Below are 14,928 nucleotides of genomic sequence, written 5' to 3' on the forward strand. Positions count from 1 at the left end.
AAGGGAGGGGTCCTGTCTGGGAATGAAGGGTTGACTGACTGAAGACTGAGTATGGTGGTTGACTGGTGGGAAGGCTGGATGGAGGGAAGGAGGCTGAGCAGGCAGCACTTAGGTGTTAAGAGTCCTAGTTGAGAAGTTCATGAACCTGGGAGGTAGGGGTGGGGTGGGGTGGGGTGGGGACCTCTCCTCTCCCAGGCCAAGGGATTCTGCCTGACCTCAGCACCTTCCCGACACTCCTGTTTGTTCCCAGTGAAGAGCCGGAGGCCGTCCTTGGGGGAGCTACTCCTGCGGCATGCACACAGTCCAACCAGGGCTCGGCAGGCGGCACAGATGGTTCTCCAGCCTGGGAGAGACGGTGGCGCAGGACTTGGCCTAGGTGGGGGCTCCCCTGGGGCTTCGACACCAGTCCTACCCCCCCGGGGTGGGGCCCCTGAGCGCCAAGGTGAGGCTCTGCGAGTCAAGAATGCTGTCTACTGTGCAGTCATTTTCCCTGAGTTTCTCAAGGAGTTGGCTGCCATCTCCCAGGCACATGCTGTCACCTCACCTTTCTTGTTGGATACTTCCGAGGAGGGGTCTGGCCCTCCTGTCTCAGGCTTCGGGCCCCTCAATCCTTAACTTTCTTCCATGGACAATCAGGGCCTTGGGTGGCCTGGGCTGGGGCCAGTGTGTAGGCTCCTTTTTATGTTTGGAGGCAGTGGCAAGAGGACTTTTTAATTTATTTCTGATGAATGTTTTCTGGAGAACTTGTTGCAATATGTATAAAAGGGAAATCTCTATTCTGTGCTCATTTTTCTTTCCCACCCTTTATGTGTGGGGCTGGGGCTCCAAGAAAGTTGTAAATAGATGGGGAAGTGGTCAGGGTGTTTTCTCTCTGGTGAGGACATGATACCAAGGTTTCAAGGTACCTCTTATGCCTTTAGAGGGTGAGGGGACAGGAAGCCTAGAGAAAAAAGCTGGGACTTTTCATCCTCCAGACCCCCACAGGAAGAAGCAGCATGGGCCCAGAATGTTTGGGGGAGCAGCAGTTGATGTTTATTGGGGACCAGTACCCCATGTCAGATCTTGGGGGCCTCGCCCCCTGCATCTTTCGCCTCAGCTTCATTCGTCGCTGTCGAACTCCGAGGATAGACCCTGCAGCAGGGGCAGGGACATGGAGTGCCGGTCGGGGTCCCCGGGGCCCCCACCCTGGGCTCCTGGTGGGGGGCTGCGGGGGCTGAAGAGCCAGTTCTCTGCCAGGGTTGGGGATAGTCACAGCTTGACTCGTGCCCTGGTCTTTCTGCCTCCCTGGTCCCTCCCTCTGGTCTTCTGTCCTGTACCCACCCCCTCACCAGGGCCATGCTTCCATCTCACCCTCCCCTGGCTCCCTTACTCCATCCCTTTGACCAGGGTCCAGTGTGGAGTTACGTGTGGCCCACACATTCCTGGGCTATACTCCCCATGCACTTTCCCTCCACCGTATCCCAGCCCTCTCATCTTCATTTCCTCTAGCAGTACCTGACAGCATCTGGGGCCCCCTTCGGAAGGGGTTTCGACCCTTGTAGGAGAATCTGGTTGGTCTGCCCTCTGGCCCTTCTTGGGGAGGAGGCGTAGGTGGGGCTGGGACAGGTGGGGGCACATCAGCAGCTTCGGGGATGTCATCAGAGGCTGATGTAGGGGCCGATGGTGGCATGATGCTGAGGTTGGGTCTGGCCCAGCTGGCCCCTTGGGGCAGTGGGTCTTTGATCAGGGGCTTCTGTGGTCCCAGCACTCCCTTGGGTTGCAGTGAAAACTTGAGGCAGGAGAAGGCAATAGGCAGTGATCGTTGTAACCGGAGCAGCTGGGGCTCACGGGCTGTCGGCAACAGCCCCAGCTGTAGCCAGGAGCAGGAGAAGACCTGGTAGATGATGTAGATGCTGTGTGTGCTTCGGAGCCAGGGAAGAGACTGCTGTAGGCTCACCTGCCCTGGTGGCAGCAGCAGGAAGGCCATCTTCTTGCGTAGACCCCCCATGTGTAAGCGGATCCGGCAGGGCTGCCCATCCAGCAGTCGCATTTCTTCATAGGTTATCTCTGCTCGGCTGTTTGGTGAGTATTCTCGAGTGCAGTGGGCGAAGGCACCCTCAGAGCCTGCCTGTTCCAACAGGTTTGGTAGCAGCCCCACTGGTTGGAGTGCCCGCCGGCCCTGCCGACCTGGCAGAGCCAGGCGGCTATGGGCTGGGCGGGACTGTTTCACTAGAACACCCAGTAGATCATAGCAGGCTGCATCAGACAGAAAAGGTACTGCCACTACATTGGACCCAAAGCGTTCCTCGATAACCTGCGGGCAGTCAGTATATAGGTCAGGGACTGAGTTGGGGCCAGGTTAGGAGTTAGTTAACCTGGTAGCCTGCTCTAGATGGACCCTCCTACTGTCACTGTTGTTTATACTCCACAACGTGCTCACAGCGTGGTGCTTCTTGCTTGTCTCCCAGTTCTTCCTATAGCAAAACCTGAATGTCTGCTGTGTGCTACTCTGCTAGATACAAGAGACTTTGTCCTTGTCCTAAAACAGCTCAGAGAGCAAACTGCAGAGCAGATGATTTAACAGCCTTTGTCTTTGATTGAAGAGGATCAAAGATAGTTTCTAGGTGGTAATACTTTAGCTTTGAGGGAATTAGTAAGCTAAGAGAATGGTCAGTCCAGGCAGAGGGAACAGCCAGTGAAAAAAGCTTGAACTTAGAAACTAAGAGGGGCATAGTCAGGAACAGATAATTTCATGTCAAGTCTGGGGTATGGAGAGTGACAGGATACAGGAGCTCAGTTATTCAAGGCCTTACGTGTGTGCTAACGGGAATTTTACACCGAGCACAGTGGGAAGCCACTTGAAGGGCTCTGCTTAGGAGGGACACGATTCAGGTAGGCATTTTAGAAAGTTAGTTTTGTCTAAGAAGGCACAAAATAGAGAAAAGTCAGTTAAGAGCATTGTAAAATTCCAGGTAAGACATGGTAAGGCCCTGAAGTAAAACCCTGGGGGAAGATACTTAGGTTATAGAATTAGTAGGACTTGGTCATTTAAGGGGTGAGGGAAAAGGCATCCTCAACGATTATTCTTAGGTGATTGGTTAGATGGGTGCTGTTATTAACCAAGAGTGGATACACAAATAGGTTTGGAAGTTCATGCTTATTATACTATGTTTATAACACCTTAGTATACATCTTCTGCCTGAGCTGAAGGAGCTAGTTCTTGTGTGGATTTGAGGCCTCATGTTAGTAATACTAGTTCCAATAGGCTTTTACGGATCACAGTTCCTCTTGGTTTGGTCCTTCTTGGCCTTTTTGTGCTTGGTTTTTGCCATGGAAATTTATTAGGCCCTTATTCTTACACTGAGGGCCCCAATGTTATCCTAAAGTAGGAATAATAACATGTTCAGCTCTGTGCTAGGGTGAGTGTGTTCTTGGCAGAGTCACCATTTGAGACCATTGCCTGCTTCCACTGTACTTCTGGGTGGAAGTTCTGAGGACTTAGAGGCCTGCAAATTTAGCCTCTCCCAGGGGCAGCCCATGAAAATGATGGTGGAAGATTATCTTCCTGTAGGTACCTTGGTGGTTTGAATTCTGAATAGGGAGCCCTTGAGCCACATCCTGTTTAGTGAGGTGTTCTACAAGTGCCCACTAACTCAGCAGTTCTGGAGAGAGGAAATCAGGTCACTCAAACCTTGAATTTGTCACATATCACCAGTGATTTATCCTGTATGTCTCTACCCTGACTTTCCTGACAATTTTTCATTTAAATAGGACAGGGAGTTTTTCTGATTCTCAGAGGTGGTGTAGCTTTCTGATAGTTAAAGAGCTCATTTACTTCACCCCAATTGATGAGGACCATCCTTTCCGCTTGCTGAGACTAGTTGCTCTCATTCTTGGGAGGACCTTGACTCTTCTCTTTCTGCCTGGGAAGCTGACCTCTGTGGTGAGCAAGTACTCCATTTCAAATGGGAGTTACGTGCCATTAAGGCTGCTTCGAGTTTACTGGGCACTTCAAGATGATTGTTTTAAACTTGGTGGGTTGCCTTCTGCAAAGGCTTCAAATTCACTTTAATTAAGATAACATGACCAGAATTGATCCCTAAATTCTCTAATCTCAGAAATTGTGGCCATCTAAATTTGGTGTGTTTTTTTTTTTGGACACCGGCAACTCAGATAGAGCTGAAATCTGCCTGCTTCTGAAAATCTGTATATTTTGGTTCAAAACCCAAGTTTCTCATCCTGTGGAAGTTAAACTGGAGGGAATATCTGTGAAGAGGTCAAAGGTAAAGTTCAGGTTCTTTAGAAAATGTAAAAGGCCTTTCACCATTAGCCCCTGTACCTCTTCTTCCTCATTTTCATCACTACTTCTTTGAACTCCGTTCCAGAGGACTATTTGCAGTTCACTAATACACATTTTTCTTTTCCCTTTCTTGATGTTTGCACATATTCTGCCTTTAGTTAGTACACTGTTCACTCACTCCCGCCCCCCCCGCCCCCCCATTTAGGTGTTTCTTACATACTCTTTATGTGCCAGGTATTCCTCTTCCCTCCATGTGAATAACTTCTACTTGTAGAGCTAGAATGTTACTTACTCCAGGAAGCCTTTCTGACCTTCTAAGTCTGTCCCCAACACAGCACTTCTTCCTACTCTCTTAGCTCCCCATTCATTGTCTTTCAAGGAAGCTTTCTGACTGTTTTTGCAATTGTAATCAAATTGGACACTTAGTGCAGTGCCTCACACAGAAGACAGCACTGAGTGAATCCTAGTTGTTATTGTCTTCACCCTTCCAACCTCTTCCTACTTACAAGCTGCTGAGACCTATGTAGGTCACACTGTGTTGTTTCCTCTTTTGCCCTCTTTTCCTACCTTATCTTTGATGAGAGTCCAGGTGGCATCAGCTTCATCCAGTGTCAGCAGGTGGGGGGTACCAACCAACATGATGGGGTGTGGGAGGGGTTAGGCAGGGCAGTGGCTGCTGCAGGACCCCAGGCTGCCCAGGGAGGTGAGGCCCCAGCTGCTGGACTCTGACCTGCTGCAGCATGAGGTCATAGAGGTCCTGCTGGGTGTTGGGGCCTGGGGTGTGGAGAGGGCAGTCACTTTCATAACCTCACTGTACCCACAACCTGAGTGCATACTTTTTAGTCAACCCTTTCATTCTCCTGCTTCAGTGGGGGAGGAAGATTGAGGTTTCCATTAGGATGTGTTTATGTGTGTGTATAGTTCTTGGTCTGAATTCTTTAAGGAAACAGGATCAAGCCTTTCCTCCTTAAAGCAATTTGCAATGCTGTTGTCAGTTGCAAATAACTTCTTTGTGAGGTTGGATTGGGGTCTTGAAAGACATGGAGAAGCACAGATCAGGACTTAAACTGAGAACAAAGCAGTGGTTCTGAACCTTGGCTGTACTTTGGAACTAACTGAAAGCTTTAGAAATTACTAGTACCTGGATCCTATGCCCAAGGATTTTGATTTAATTGGTCAGAAATATGCCTGGGCATCAGGAATTCTAAAAGCTCCCAGGCAATTCTAATATGCAGCCTAGGTTGAAACCCATTATTAATGAGTGGGTTACAATTGCAGTAAAAACCAGGTGTGTGTAGGAGGTTGCCAAGCTGAGCAGTGACAGTGTGGAGGATAAGAATCAAATTGGGGTAATGTTGCCTTAGTTACTGGAGAGAATTTTCTGGAAGCCAGAATTTCCCAGGTAAATTTAAGAAAAATTTTCTTCATCCTCTATTCCCTTTCCTAGGCTGCTTTGTATCTGGTGGATACTCTTTATGGCCCTAATCTTTGGTTTTCACTTGTTTCTCTGCCCAAAAATCTCAACCTGTTGTTTTGCTGAAGAAGAGTGGTTTTTTCCCCTGGATAAGAACCACTCTAGAGAGTCTTGCTAGTAGCTACTTTCCCACTCCACTCCTTTGTGCCTGTGAAGACCCCTAGTATGTGGGGTGCATCCTACCCTATCCCTCCCCAGCATGTCGGGTTACCCCACAAAGTTGGCCATTGTCTGAGCTGGCTGAGGTGATACTGAGTATGGGGCACTGGGAAGGGTCCTACCAAGGTGGGAGAGAGTGTTGTCAGGAAAAGTGTCCTAGGAGAGGGTTGCTCTTCCTAGACAGGGCTAGGATATCAGGTCTTTGAGCAAAGGTTTGACAGTGAGCATGCGTCATGGTCCAGGAGAAGAATTAATATTCAAATGTTTGTTAAAGTTGTGTTAGAGACTATTCCAAACACTTCAAATGAATTATCTTAGTGAATCCTTTTAGTAATCCTTGAAGTAGATAGTGTCATTTCTATTTTATGGGTGAATTAACAGGCTCAGAGAGGTTAAATAAATTTAATGCAAGGCATACAGTGAGTTATTGGAGGATCTGGGATTCAAATCCATTCCTGCCTGACTCCAGCTTTAACCATTAACCAGTAGTTCTTTTTGGTGAAGGGAGAGATCAACATGTTCCTTCTGCTCACCTGAGTGTGTTGGGAGAGCTGTGTGCAGGTAGAAGTACAATGCAGTGTGGTGAAAAGGAAATGGGTAGGATGAGAGAAGAGATGCAGTAGACCAAACCAGAAATCCCAAGTTTCTTGTTATGTGAAATCAAGTCTCTCTTCCTTCTGATGCCCCTTTGGCACATTTTTAATTATGGTTGATGAGGAGAGGTCACCTTGTAAAGTATAGTTGGCACCTCTTTTTTTCTCAGAAAGGAATTCTGAGTGAGGTAGATAGAGGTAGAGAGCAGACAAAGACAAGATGCATAGGGGAAGGCTGGCCATCAGTGCAAGGAGACAGATGCAGAGGGACAGAGACAGTGAGAGCTGCTGGGAGACAGAGGCAGGGAGTGACACACATCTGTCTCCTGAGGGGGGATCCAGATTGAGAAGCAGGTGGATGAAGCAGGTGCAGGTATGACGTGCTGTTGGTGAAATCAGATGCGGCTCTCTTTGCAGATTTTTGTTCATAGCGGGGGCTCAGAGGGGAAATTGGGTACAGTTCAACTCCTTGGCCAGAATCCTACACTTCTGTCTTCTCTCTCTTGCTGAGACTGAAAATTGTTGAAGGGCAAGAATGACAGCTGAGTTCTGGGTGGAATTGATGAGCCCGAGGACTGGGCTGTTTGGGCCTTATCCTGTTCATGGGTTTTTCCACCATTGTAGCACCTTCTGTGGTCTCCCTTGGGAAAGGGGCACAGCTCATCAGCGTATTTAAGGGGTGACCAGAGTGGAGAGCATGAGGGGAACAAACAGGTGGGGGCTGTTATCCAGAGAACAATGCTGCTTTCTGCAGGAACTTCTAGGGTAGTGTAGAATGGTGTTGATAGCAAAGACTTTAGAGTGACAAAGAGTCCTAACAGGTCTCTTCACTTCTCTTGGGCTACAGGGATAATCCTACAGGTCCCTAATCCCTTATTTGAAATCTCTTGGGATGGGTATATTTTGGAATTCAGGATGATTCAGATTTTAGAAAGGGAATATAGTGCCTTTATGATACGTAAAGGAGTACCCCAGTGAGATTCAGGGCAGTGCCCTACTGTAATCAAATCTATCAATGTTTCTGTAGTTAAATATATGAATATTCATACTGAGATAAATAAATATTATAAATATGATCGTGACGGGTCAGGCCAGATTTTGGGTCAAAGTTATGAACAAGCTATTGTTTCTTCAGAGATTTTTTTATTTTGGAATTATAGATAAGGGATTATGGGCTTATAATCATTCTCAGGTTGTTGTGGAGGAGTAAGCGTGCCAGAAAAGCCTTCTAAATACACCACATGGTAGGTATATATGCAATCTCAATCCAAAACAAAATAAAAATGTCCAAGGGGGTGGACTTTTTGACTTACAGTGGACAATGTACGGCTTTGGACTCAGCTGCCTTGGGAGTTGTGCACAACCACAGAATGAAGGTGCCTTAGAAGAGAGGCTTCCTGTGGTGGGCGGGGAACAGGATTCATTGCTTTTGAACATTGGCTGCATATGATTTCCCTTTTCATGTACCAGATTGGGAAGGTGTATGTGTGTGTGTGTGTGTGTGCGCGTGTGTGTGTGTGTGTGTGTGTGTGTGTGTGTGTGACACAGGACTGTCACATTTCTTTATATTTCTTTATAATAATGTTGTAATAAATATCTTACTGCATACATGTTTGTTCACATCTCTAATTATTTTGTCAATATAGATTTTTTGAGGAGGTTTCACTAAGAGAAAGATGTGTACATCTTAAAAGACCGATGACCCATTAGGGTTAGAATTTTATCAAAGTTATCTGCAAAATCATTGCGTGGATGGTTTTTACCTCAGAACTTCATGAAAAAGGTTAGCCTTGAGAATGACGGAGTCTACACTTGGACTGAGAAAAACTGAATTTGCTCCTTGTCCACTTGGCTTCGGTGTGACAACACTCTGAAAATCACACAGCTTCTGGGCTCTCTCTGTAGTTACTTGTTGATGAGGACCTGGAGATGGCATCACTTGCTTTTTTTCAGATCCACAGCCTCCCGTTTGGCATCCCATGGTGCTCGGTCCAGCTACCTGTGCTGAGTGCTCTGACTGCACCCACTTCAGGTCTTTGTGATTAACTCCAGTACCCACTGTTATGATCATTTTCCCGGAGAGCTTAGGTCTGGCTGTGCAGCCCGCAGCTTTCTCTGACCGCGTAACAGTGTCTCGCTACCTTTTATGTGATAATATACTCATTCTAGACTTAACGCTGGGCTTCCCTGGTGGCTCAGCAGTAAAGAATCCTCCTGCAATGCAGGAGATGGGTAGGGAAGATCCCCTGGAGGAGGAAATGGTAACCCACTCCAGTATTCTTGCCTGGGAAAGCCCATGGACAGAAGAGCCTGATGGGCTGGAGTGCCTGGGGTCACAGAGTTAGACAACTGAATACATGACTGGCCGCGCACCCAGACTTAATGCTGGCTTGAAAGATCTTTCTGTGCAAGGTCCTTGCAGTGTGGAGTTTTTTTTTTTTTAATTAGCAGAAAGTGAATCCCATGTTAGGCAACACCATGACACTTCCTGTTTAATATTTCTGTTCTTGGTAGCCACAGCAATGTGAAATATTCCTGTTTCATCATATTGCACCAACATCATGTGCTCATGATGCTGGCCAGGACAAATAGGGGTGCTGATGAGAATTTTATTTGAGAATTCTATATTCTTGTTTGAGGATGCACAAAAGGGCATGTTGGTAAGAGAAGATAATGATCTCTGGCAAACAGGTGAATTGGTTACAATGATTTTCTGGGCTATCAAAATTTCTTTCAGTTGAACCCCTGACCCCTGAAGCTATAGGCCCAGGGAGAGAAGTTCTAGTCATCAATATCTGAGACTTTGGCAGGGCAGTGAGGGTAGGGGGAATAGTGGTTTACATATAGAGACCAAGAAGGTTCTCTGAATTGAGAATGTCTTCAGGATCACAGTCTTGGAAAAATTTGGGAATCCAGGGCACCTTATCCCAATTATCAGAAAGTGGGGAATAAGCCTGCTTAACTCCTTCCCGAAGGGTAGACTGAAAACAGAATCAGACTCCAGGCATAGAGGGAGGGCTATAATTCCAGATAGGTGCCCAAGCACTTGAATCTGGAGGCTAAGTCACTCTTTCCAGACCACTGGGTCCAGGGTCTGTAGAGAAGCTTTGGTGTGGGAACGTGGGCAGATTTAGGTTAAAATGATGGAGCAGAGTTAGGGGAGAAGGAGGAGGGTGGTTTTAAGTTAAATCATGTGTATTGTCCCATGATAATTTCCTGGCACCTTTTCTTACCTCCTCTGCATGGCAACATGTTTGCCTATCTCCTGTCTCTTCCCAAGCAGGATGCATGGCTAGACCAGTCTACAGATCCCACTGGTACACAGAGACTTCACAGCAAATATCTGTTGAGTGGTTGTCACAGTCATATGCAGATCATGGGACAAAGATGACATCATCCACACCTCCAGACCCCAGACTCCTCTGAATGTACCCCTTCTCCCACCCTCAGGCTCCCTTGTTTTCACTGCTCATTAGAACTGGCTTTTCTTGAATGTAAAGATTTCCAGGAGCCGGTCCCTGATCTGCTTGGTGCGGGCCCCATAGATGAGAGGGTTAAGGGCAGGTGGCAGCAGCAGATAGGTGTTAGAGAGAAGGACGTGCACAGGCTTGGGGACGGTGTGGCGACCAAAGCGGTGTGTGAGGTAGGAGAAGAGACCAGGCACATAGAAGGCTAGAATGACACAGATGTGGGAACTGCAGGTACCAAAGGCCTTGGCGCGGGCTTCCCGGGTGGGCAGCCGCAGCACTGCGTGGGCGATGAGCCCATAGGAGCCCGTGATGCCTAGAATATCTATACCCGACACAGCCAACGACAGCACCAGCCCGTACAGGTTGTTGGCTCGTGTGTTACCCACCACCAGCTCCACCACTGCCATGTGTGCACAGTAGGCATGGTCTATGGTCTGGGCCTGGAAGTGCTCAAACCGTGCAACCAGCAGAGGGAAAGGCACAACAATAGCCACAGCTTTTACTGCCAGTGCCAGAGCTGCATACCCCACACGGGCTTTGGTGACCAGGATGGGGTAGTGCAACGGACGCCCGACTGCCACAGCGCGGTCACAGGCCATGGCCAACAATACACCGGATTCCACCGCTGTCAGTGCGTGAACAAAGAACATCTGCGCCAGGCAGGCCGCGTAGGGCACAGGCCGGGGCCCGAGCCACAGCACAGCCAGCAGCCCTGGAGCTATCGATGTGGCTAAGCTCAGATCTGTGGCTGCCAAGGTGGCCAGGAGCAGAAACATGGGCTGCTGCAGTGTGGAGGCTGTCTGCACCACTGCCAGGAGTGCTCCATTCCCCAGCAGGGAGAGCAGGTACGCGGGCCCAAAGACCAGTGTCAGCCAGGCCTGTGCGCCCCTGAGCCCTGGGATGCCAGTCATTATGAAGAAGGCTGGGCGTGAGAAGGTAGCGTTGGGCTGTGGAGCTTCTGTCATCCTGTGGGGTCAGAGCTTCCGGGCTCATGGAAGCATGACTCATGATGGGAGAAGGACAAAGGGAGAGATTTTGGGGGTGTCAGTGGCACAGATCCATGCATGTATGTGTAGGAATCATGCAGGGCTGGGAGGCAGTGGTATAATCTTTGACTGGGATTATATGGATATAACCTTGGATAATCAGGGTCACAACCTAGCTTGGGTGAAGAATCCCTTTGCCTGAAAGTCCGTGAGTGTTGGGGGAGCAAAGGGGAACAGTGGAAGTGAAGTGGGGGTGTCACTGCTGCCGTGCTACAATAGCTGGAGCCCTCCACTTGGGGCTCAGCTGAGAGTGGAGCTGAGATGAATTTTTTCTTCCTCAGAGTCCAAGTAGAGTCAGTCTTAGTCTCTGTAGATGGAGAGAAAGCCAGTGCTGGGTGGGGATCAGGCCTCAGGCTGGTCCTGTTCCTGACTGTATCTTAGGCAGAACTCCTGGGCCAGGCTTCCTCAGCAGGGGTGGGCACAATGATCTTGCGTGTTGCCCAGCTTTAACATTCTGGGCACCAGCCCTCCAAGAGGAAAGGAAGAGAGTGGAGAGAAAGGGAGAAACAGGAGGAGGAGGCAGAAGGGACCTGGAGCAAAGTAGGAAGGCTGATAGGATAGGAGAAAACCTGGTGGGTTTTTGGGGTGTGGGGTTCTTCTGTTATTCTTCACTCCATGCTGAAGTAGTGAACTTGAACACGGGCTGGAGAATTGACGTTGGGCGTGGGAAGCAACGGAGAAAGAGAGATGGCAGCAAAGAAAGGAACTTCTTTCTCTGTCTCCTTTCCTCCTTCACATTCCAGAAGGGGGGTCACATTCCAGAGTTGAGTCTCATTCCTGGGGTGCCAGAGGCAGAGCAGGTGACAGAAGGGGAGGAAACGGCACTCAACACAGACTAGCAGCCAGAGGAGGAAGAAGTATCTCTGGTGTTGGAGGAGGCAGGATGAGTAGAACCAGTTTCTCCCAGAACCTAGCCCACAGCAGAAACTTAATAAAGGTTGGATGGATAAATGAAGGAGGAAAAAAGCCCCAGAAGACTTGACTGAGGAAAGGTCCTAAGCACCAAGTGTTTGCAGCTTCTCTTCACCTTGACTGATGCCTGTGGGGCCCTTTATGTGGCTGTTCTAGCTGCTTCCCTCAGGGCCCTTACCCCTCCCACCTGGGCCATATTAACTCTTCCTTGTTCTGCCTCTGGTAGCTTGGGTAACTCAGGAAAGAGAGTAAAGAGGCAGAGATGGGGACAATGATGAAAGAGACTGACTTTTTGCATTGAAAGGTCTGGGTTAGAGGAAACTTTCTCTGGGAGGTCTTTGCTGACTCACTGATGTCTGGAGAGAAAAGACCTTGCTTTTCTTTATTCTTTAATAGTATCAGTTCCCGTCTATTGTAATTACTTGTCTCTCTTTCCTCCACTAGACTGAAAGAGTTACAGGCAGTATTTCTTATTAGCCTCAATATAGCCACCACTTATCATAATAGCTGGTAGTTAGTTGTCAATAAATAAATATTTATTGCTCTTAATTATGGGACAAAACGGCTGGTCCAAACGGCCACCCAGACAGCATTTGCTGACTAACATTGGGGCCTGCAATTTCAGAAGCCTTTAGTATCCATGGAAATGAAAAAATTCACCATCTACCACAAGTCCACTGAGTAAAATTCTTTCTGCTATGATGAGACATATTCTAAAAATCACCACATTATGTAAGACAAAATAACAAAATCACAGGCATTATGGAAAAAATAGGAGTACGGACATAACATTAAAATCTTCCTCAGTGAGACACTTGAGAAAGACTGTGAAAAGTACAAATGGTAGTACTGTTTTATGTATGTTAAACAGTTAGGATATAACAGAACTTGTGGGATGAGCCAAAGAAGTTCTAAGGGGGAATATCAGCAATAAATGCCTACATTACAAAGCAAGAAAGATTCCATTTAAACAACCTCACTGTCCCCCTTCAGAAACTGGAAAAAGAACAAACTGAGCCCAAAGTTACCAGAAGACAGAAAATAATAAAGATTAGAACAGAAAGAAATGAACAGGAAAATAGAAAACATTAACCAAACAAAGTTCTTTGGAAAGATAAATTAATAAATCCTTAGCTAGACTCACCAAGGGAAACAAAAAAGAGGTCAAATCAATAAAATTATAAATAAAAAAGGAGACATTAGAATGGATACAACAGAAATTCTAAGAATTATAAGAGGCTACTGTGAATGAACTAGACCAACAAACTGTACAACCTAGAAGAAATGGAAAAATTCTTAGAAGCATAACTTATAATTCAAGACTGGATCAGGAAAAAATAGAAAATCTGAATAGATCAATTACTAGTAAGGAGATTGAAACAGTAATCAAAATTCTATCAATAAAGAAAAGTCCAGGACCAGATGGTTTCACTAGTAAATTTTTGCCAAATATTTTAAATAAGAATTAACCCCAGGCCTTCCTAAACTCTTTCAAAAAAGTTGAAGAGGAGGGAAAACTCCCAAACTCATTTCATAAGACCAGCATTCTGAAAACAAAATCAGAAAAGGACACTACTAGAAAAGAAGACTACAGGCCAGTATCCCTGATAAACATAAATGCAAAGCTTCTCAATAAAGTACAGCAAATCAAATTCAAACTATTCCAAAATCTTGCAGGATAAGAAAGGCTTCTTAACTCATTCTATGAGGCCAGCACCACCCTGATATCAAAACCAGACAAAGATATCACAGGCACAAAAAGGAGAATTACAGGTCAACTGAACATAAATGCAAAAATTCTCAATAAAATATTAGCAACAAATTCAACAATACATTAAAAAGTTCATAAACCAGGATCAAGTATAGGATTTTCCCTGGGATTCAAGGGTGGTTCAGCATAAACACAAATTAAGCAATGTGATACATCATGTTAATAAAATGAAAAACGAATCACATGATCATCTCGATAGATGCAGAAAAAGCATGACAAAGTTCAACATCCTCTTATGATAAAAACTTCTAACAAATTAGGCATAGAAAGAATATATCTCATAAAAAGGCCATATATGACAAGCTCATATCAACTTTTCACTGTACTCAAGGGTGAAAGGTTGAAAACTTTTCCTCTAAAATCAAAACAAGGTAGTAGTGGCCACTCTCAGCACACATTTTCAACATAGCACTAGAAGTCCTGGCGAGAACAAGAAGGCAAGAAAAAGAAAAGGTTTCTGAAGTGGAAAGGAAGAAGCAAAATGGTCTCTATTTTTAGATGACATGATTTTACATATAGAAAATCCTGAAAATAATCCAAAAGCTGTTAGAACTGATCAATGAATTCAATAAACTTGCGGGACAAAATTAACTTCCAAAAATCAATAGCATTTTATATACTAATGACAAATTTTATGAAAAAGAAATAAAAGAAATTGATCTCATTTACAATAGCATCAAAAACAATAAAAATAATTAGGAAAAATTTGACTAAGAAGATGAAATATTTCTATTCTAAAAGCTATTGATATAAGACATTGATGAAAGAAATTGAACAAGACACAGATAAATGGGAAATGTGTTCATGGATTGGAAGAATTAATTTTATTAAAATGTCATTACTACCAAAAGTCCATCTATAGATTCAGTGCAATCTCTATCAAGATTCCTATAGCATTTTTCTTACAATAGTAGAAAAAACCTCTTAAAATTTATAAGGAACCACAAAGACCCTGAGTAACCAAAGACATCCTGAGAAAGAAGATCATAAAGCTATACTCTATAGTTATCAAAACAGTGGACACACTGGGGAAAGAGAGGGTGGGAAGAATTGAGAGAGTAGTATAGACATATTTACACTACCATGTGTAAAATAGCTAGCTAGTGGGAAGCTATCTTTTCTCCACTGAGTATTCTTCGCTTCCTTGTCAAATATTAGTTGACTGTATATACTTGGGTTTATTCCTAGGCTCTCAATTCTTTTCCATTGATCTATTTGTCTACT

General features: G+C 45.9%; 3 protein-coding genes across 8 annotated transcripts in view; 1 reads left to right on the forward strand and 2 right to left on the reverse strand.

The window, feature by feature from the left end:
• Positions 1-776, forward strand: part of FHIP1B (FHF complex subunit HOOK interacting protein 1B) — a 24,912-nt gene extending 24,136 nt beyond the window's left edge. For all 6 annotated transcript variants that reach the window (XM_061148513.1, XM_061148504.1, XM_061148497.1 and 3 more), the window contains one exon: positions 251-776. In XM_061148513.1, the coding sequence (XP_061004496.1) occupies positions 251-615 (365 nt within the window). In that variant the 3' untranslated portion in view covers positions 616-776. The remainder of the gene's footprint in view (positions 1-250) is intronic.
• C1H11orf42 (chromosome 1 C11orf42 homolog) lies at positions 764-5,261 on the reverse strand. Its single transcript, XM_061148556.1, has 3 exons — positions 4,847-5,261; positions 1,495-2,293; positions 764-1,229 (listed from the first exon to the last, which is right to left on the reverse strand). Exons 1-3 carry the CDS (start codon positions 4,916-4,918, stop codon positions 1,099-1,101), a joined length of 1,002 nt encoding a protein of 333 aa, XP_061004539.1. The 5' UTR covers positions 4,919-5,261; the 3' UTR covers positions 764-1,098.
• Positions 5,262-9,977: 4,716 nt separating this feature from the next.
• Positions 9,978-10,952, reverse strand: LOC133051961 (olfactory receptor 52W1). Its single transcript, XM_061136683.1, has one exon. The coding sequence runs from the start codon at positions 10,938-10,940 to the stop codon at positions 9,978-9,980; it is 963 nt and encodes a 320-aa protein (XP_060992666.1). The 5' UTR covers positions 10,941-10,952.
• Positions 10,953-14,928: the final 3,976 nt, after the last annotated feature.

This window comes from Dama dama, chromosome 1 (assembly GCF_033118175.1).
Source record: "Dama dama isolate Ldn47 chromosome 1, ASM3311817v1, whole genome shotgun sequence".
Lineage (NCBI taxonomy): Eukaryota > Metazoa > Chordata > Mammalia > Artiodactyla > Cervidae > Dama > Dama dama.

Bases quoted from the DNA above. Each gene is read 5' to 3' on its own strand.
- LOC133051961 (XM_061136683.1), bottom strand. From the start codon at position 10,940: ATGACAGAAGCTCCACAGCCCAACGCTACCTTCTCACGCCCAGCCTTC.
- C1H11orf42 (XM_061148556.1), bottom strand. From the start codon at position 4,918: ATGTTGGTTGGTACCCCCCACCTGCTGACACTGGATGAAGCTGATGCC. The intron at 2,294-4,846 runs GTAGGAAAAGAG...GACTGCCCGCAG, and splicing joins GGACTCTCATCAAAGATAAG to GTTATCGAGGAACGCTTTGG. The intron at 1,230-1,494 runs GTACTGCTAGAG...CAACCCTGGCAG, and splicing joins GGGGCCCCAGATGCTGTCAG to AGAACTGGCTCTTCAGCCCC.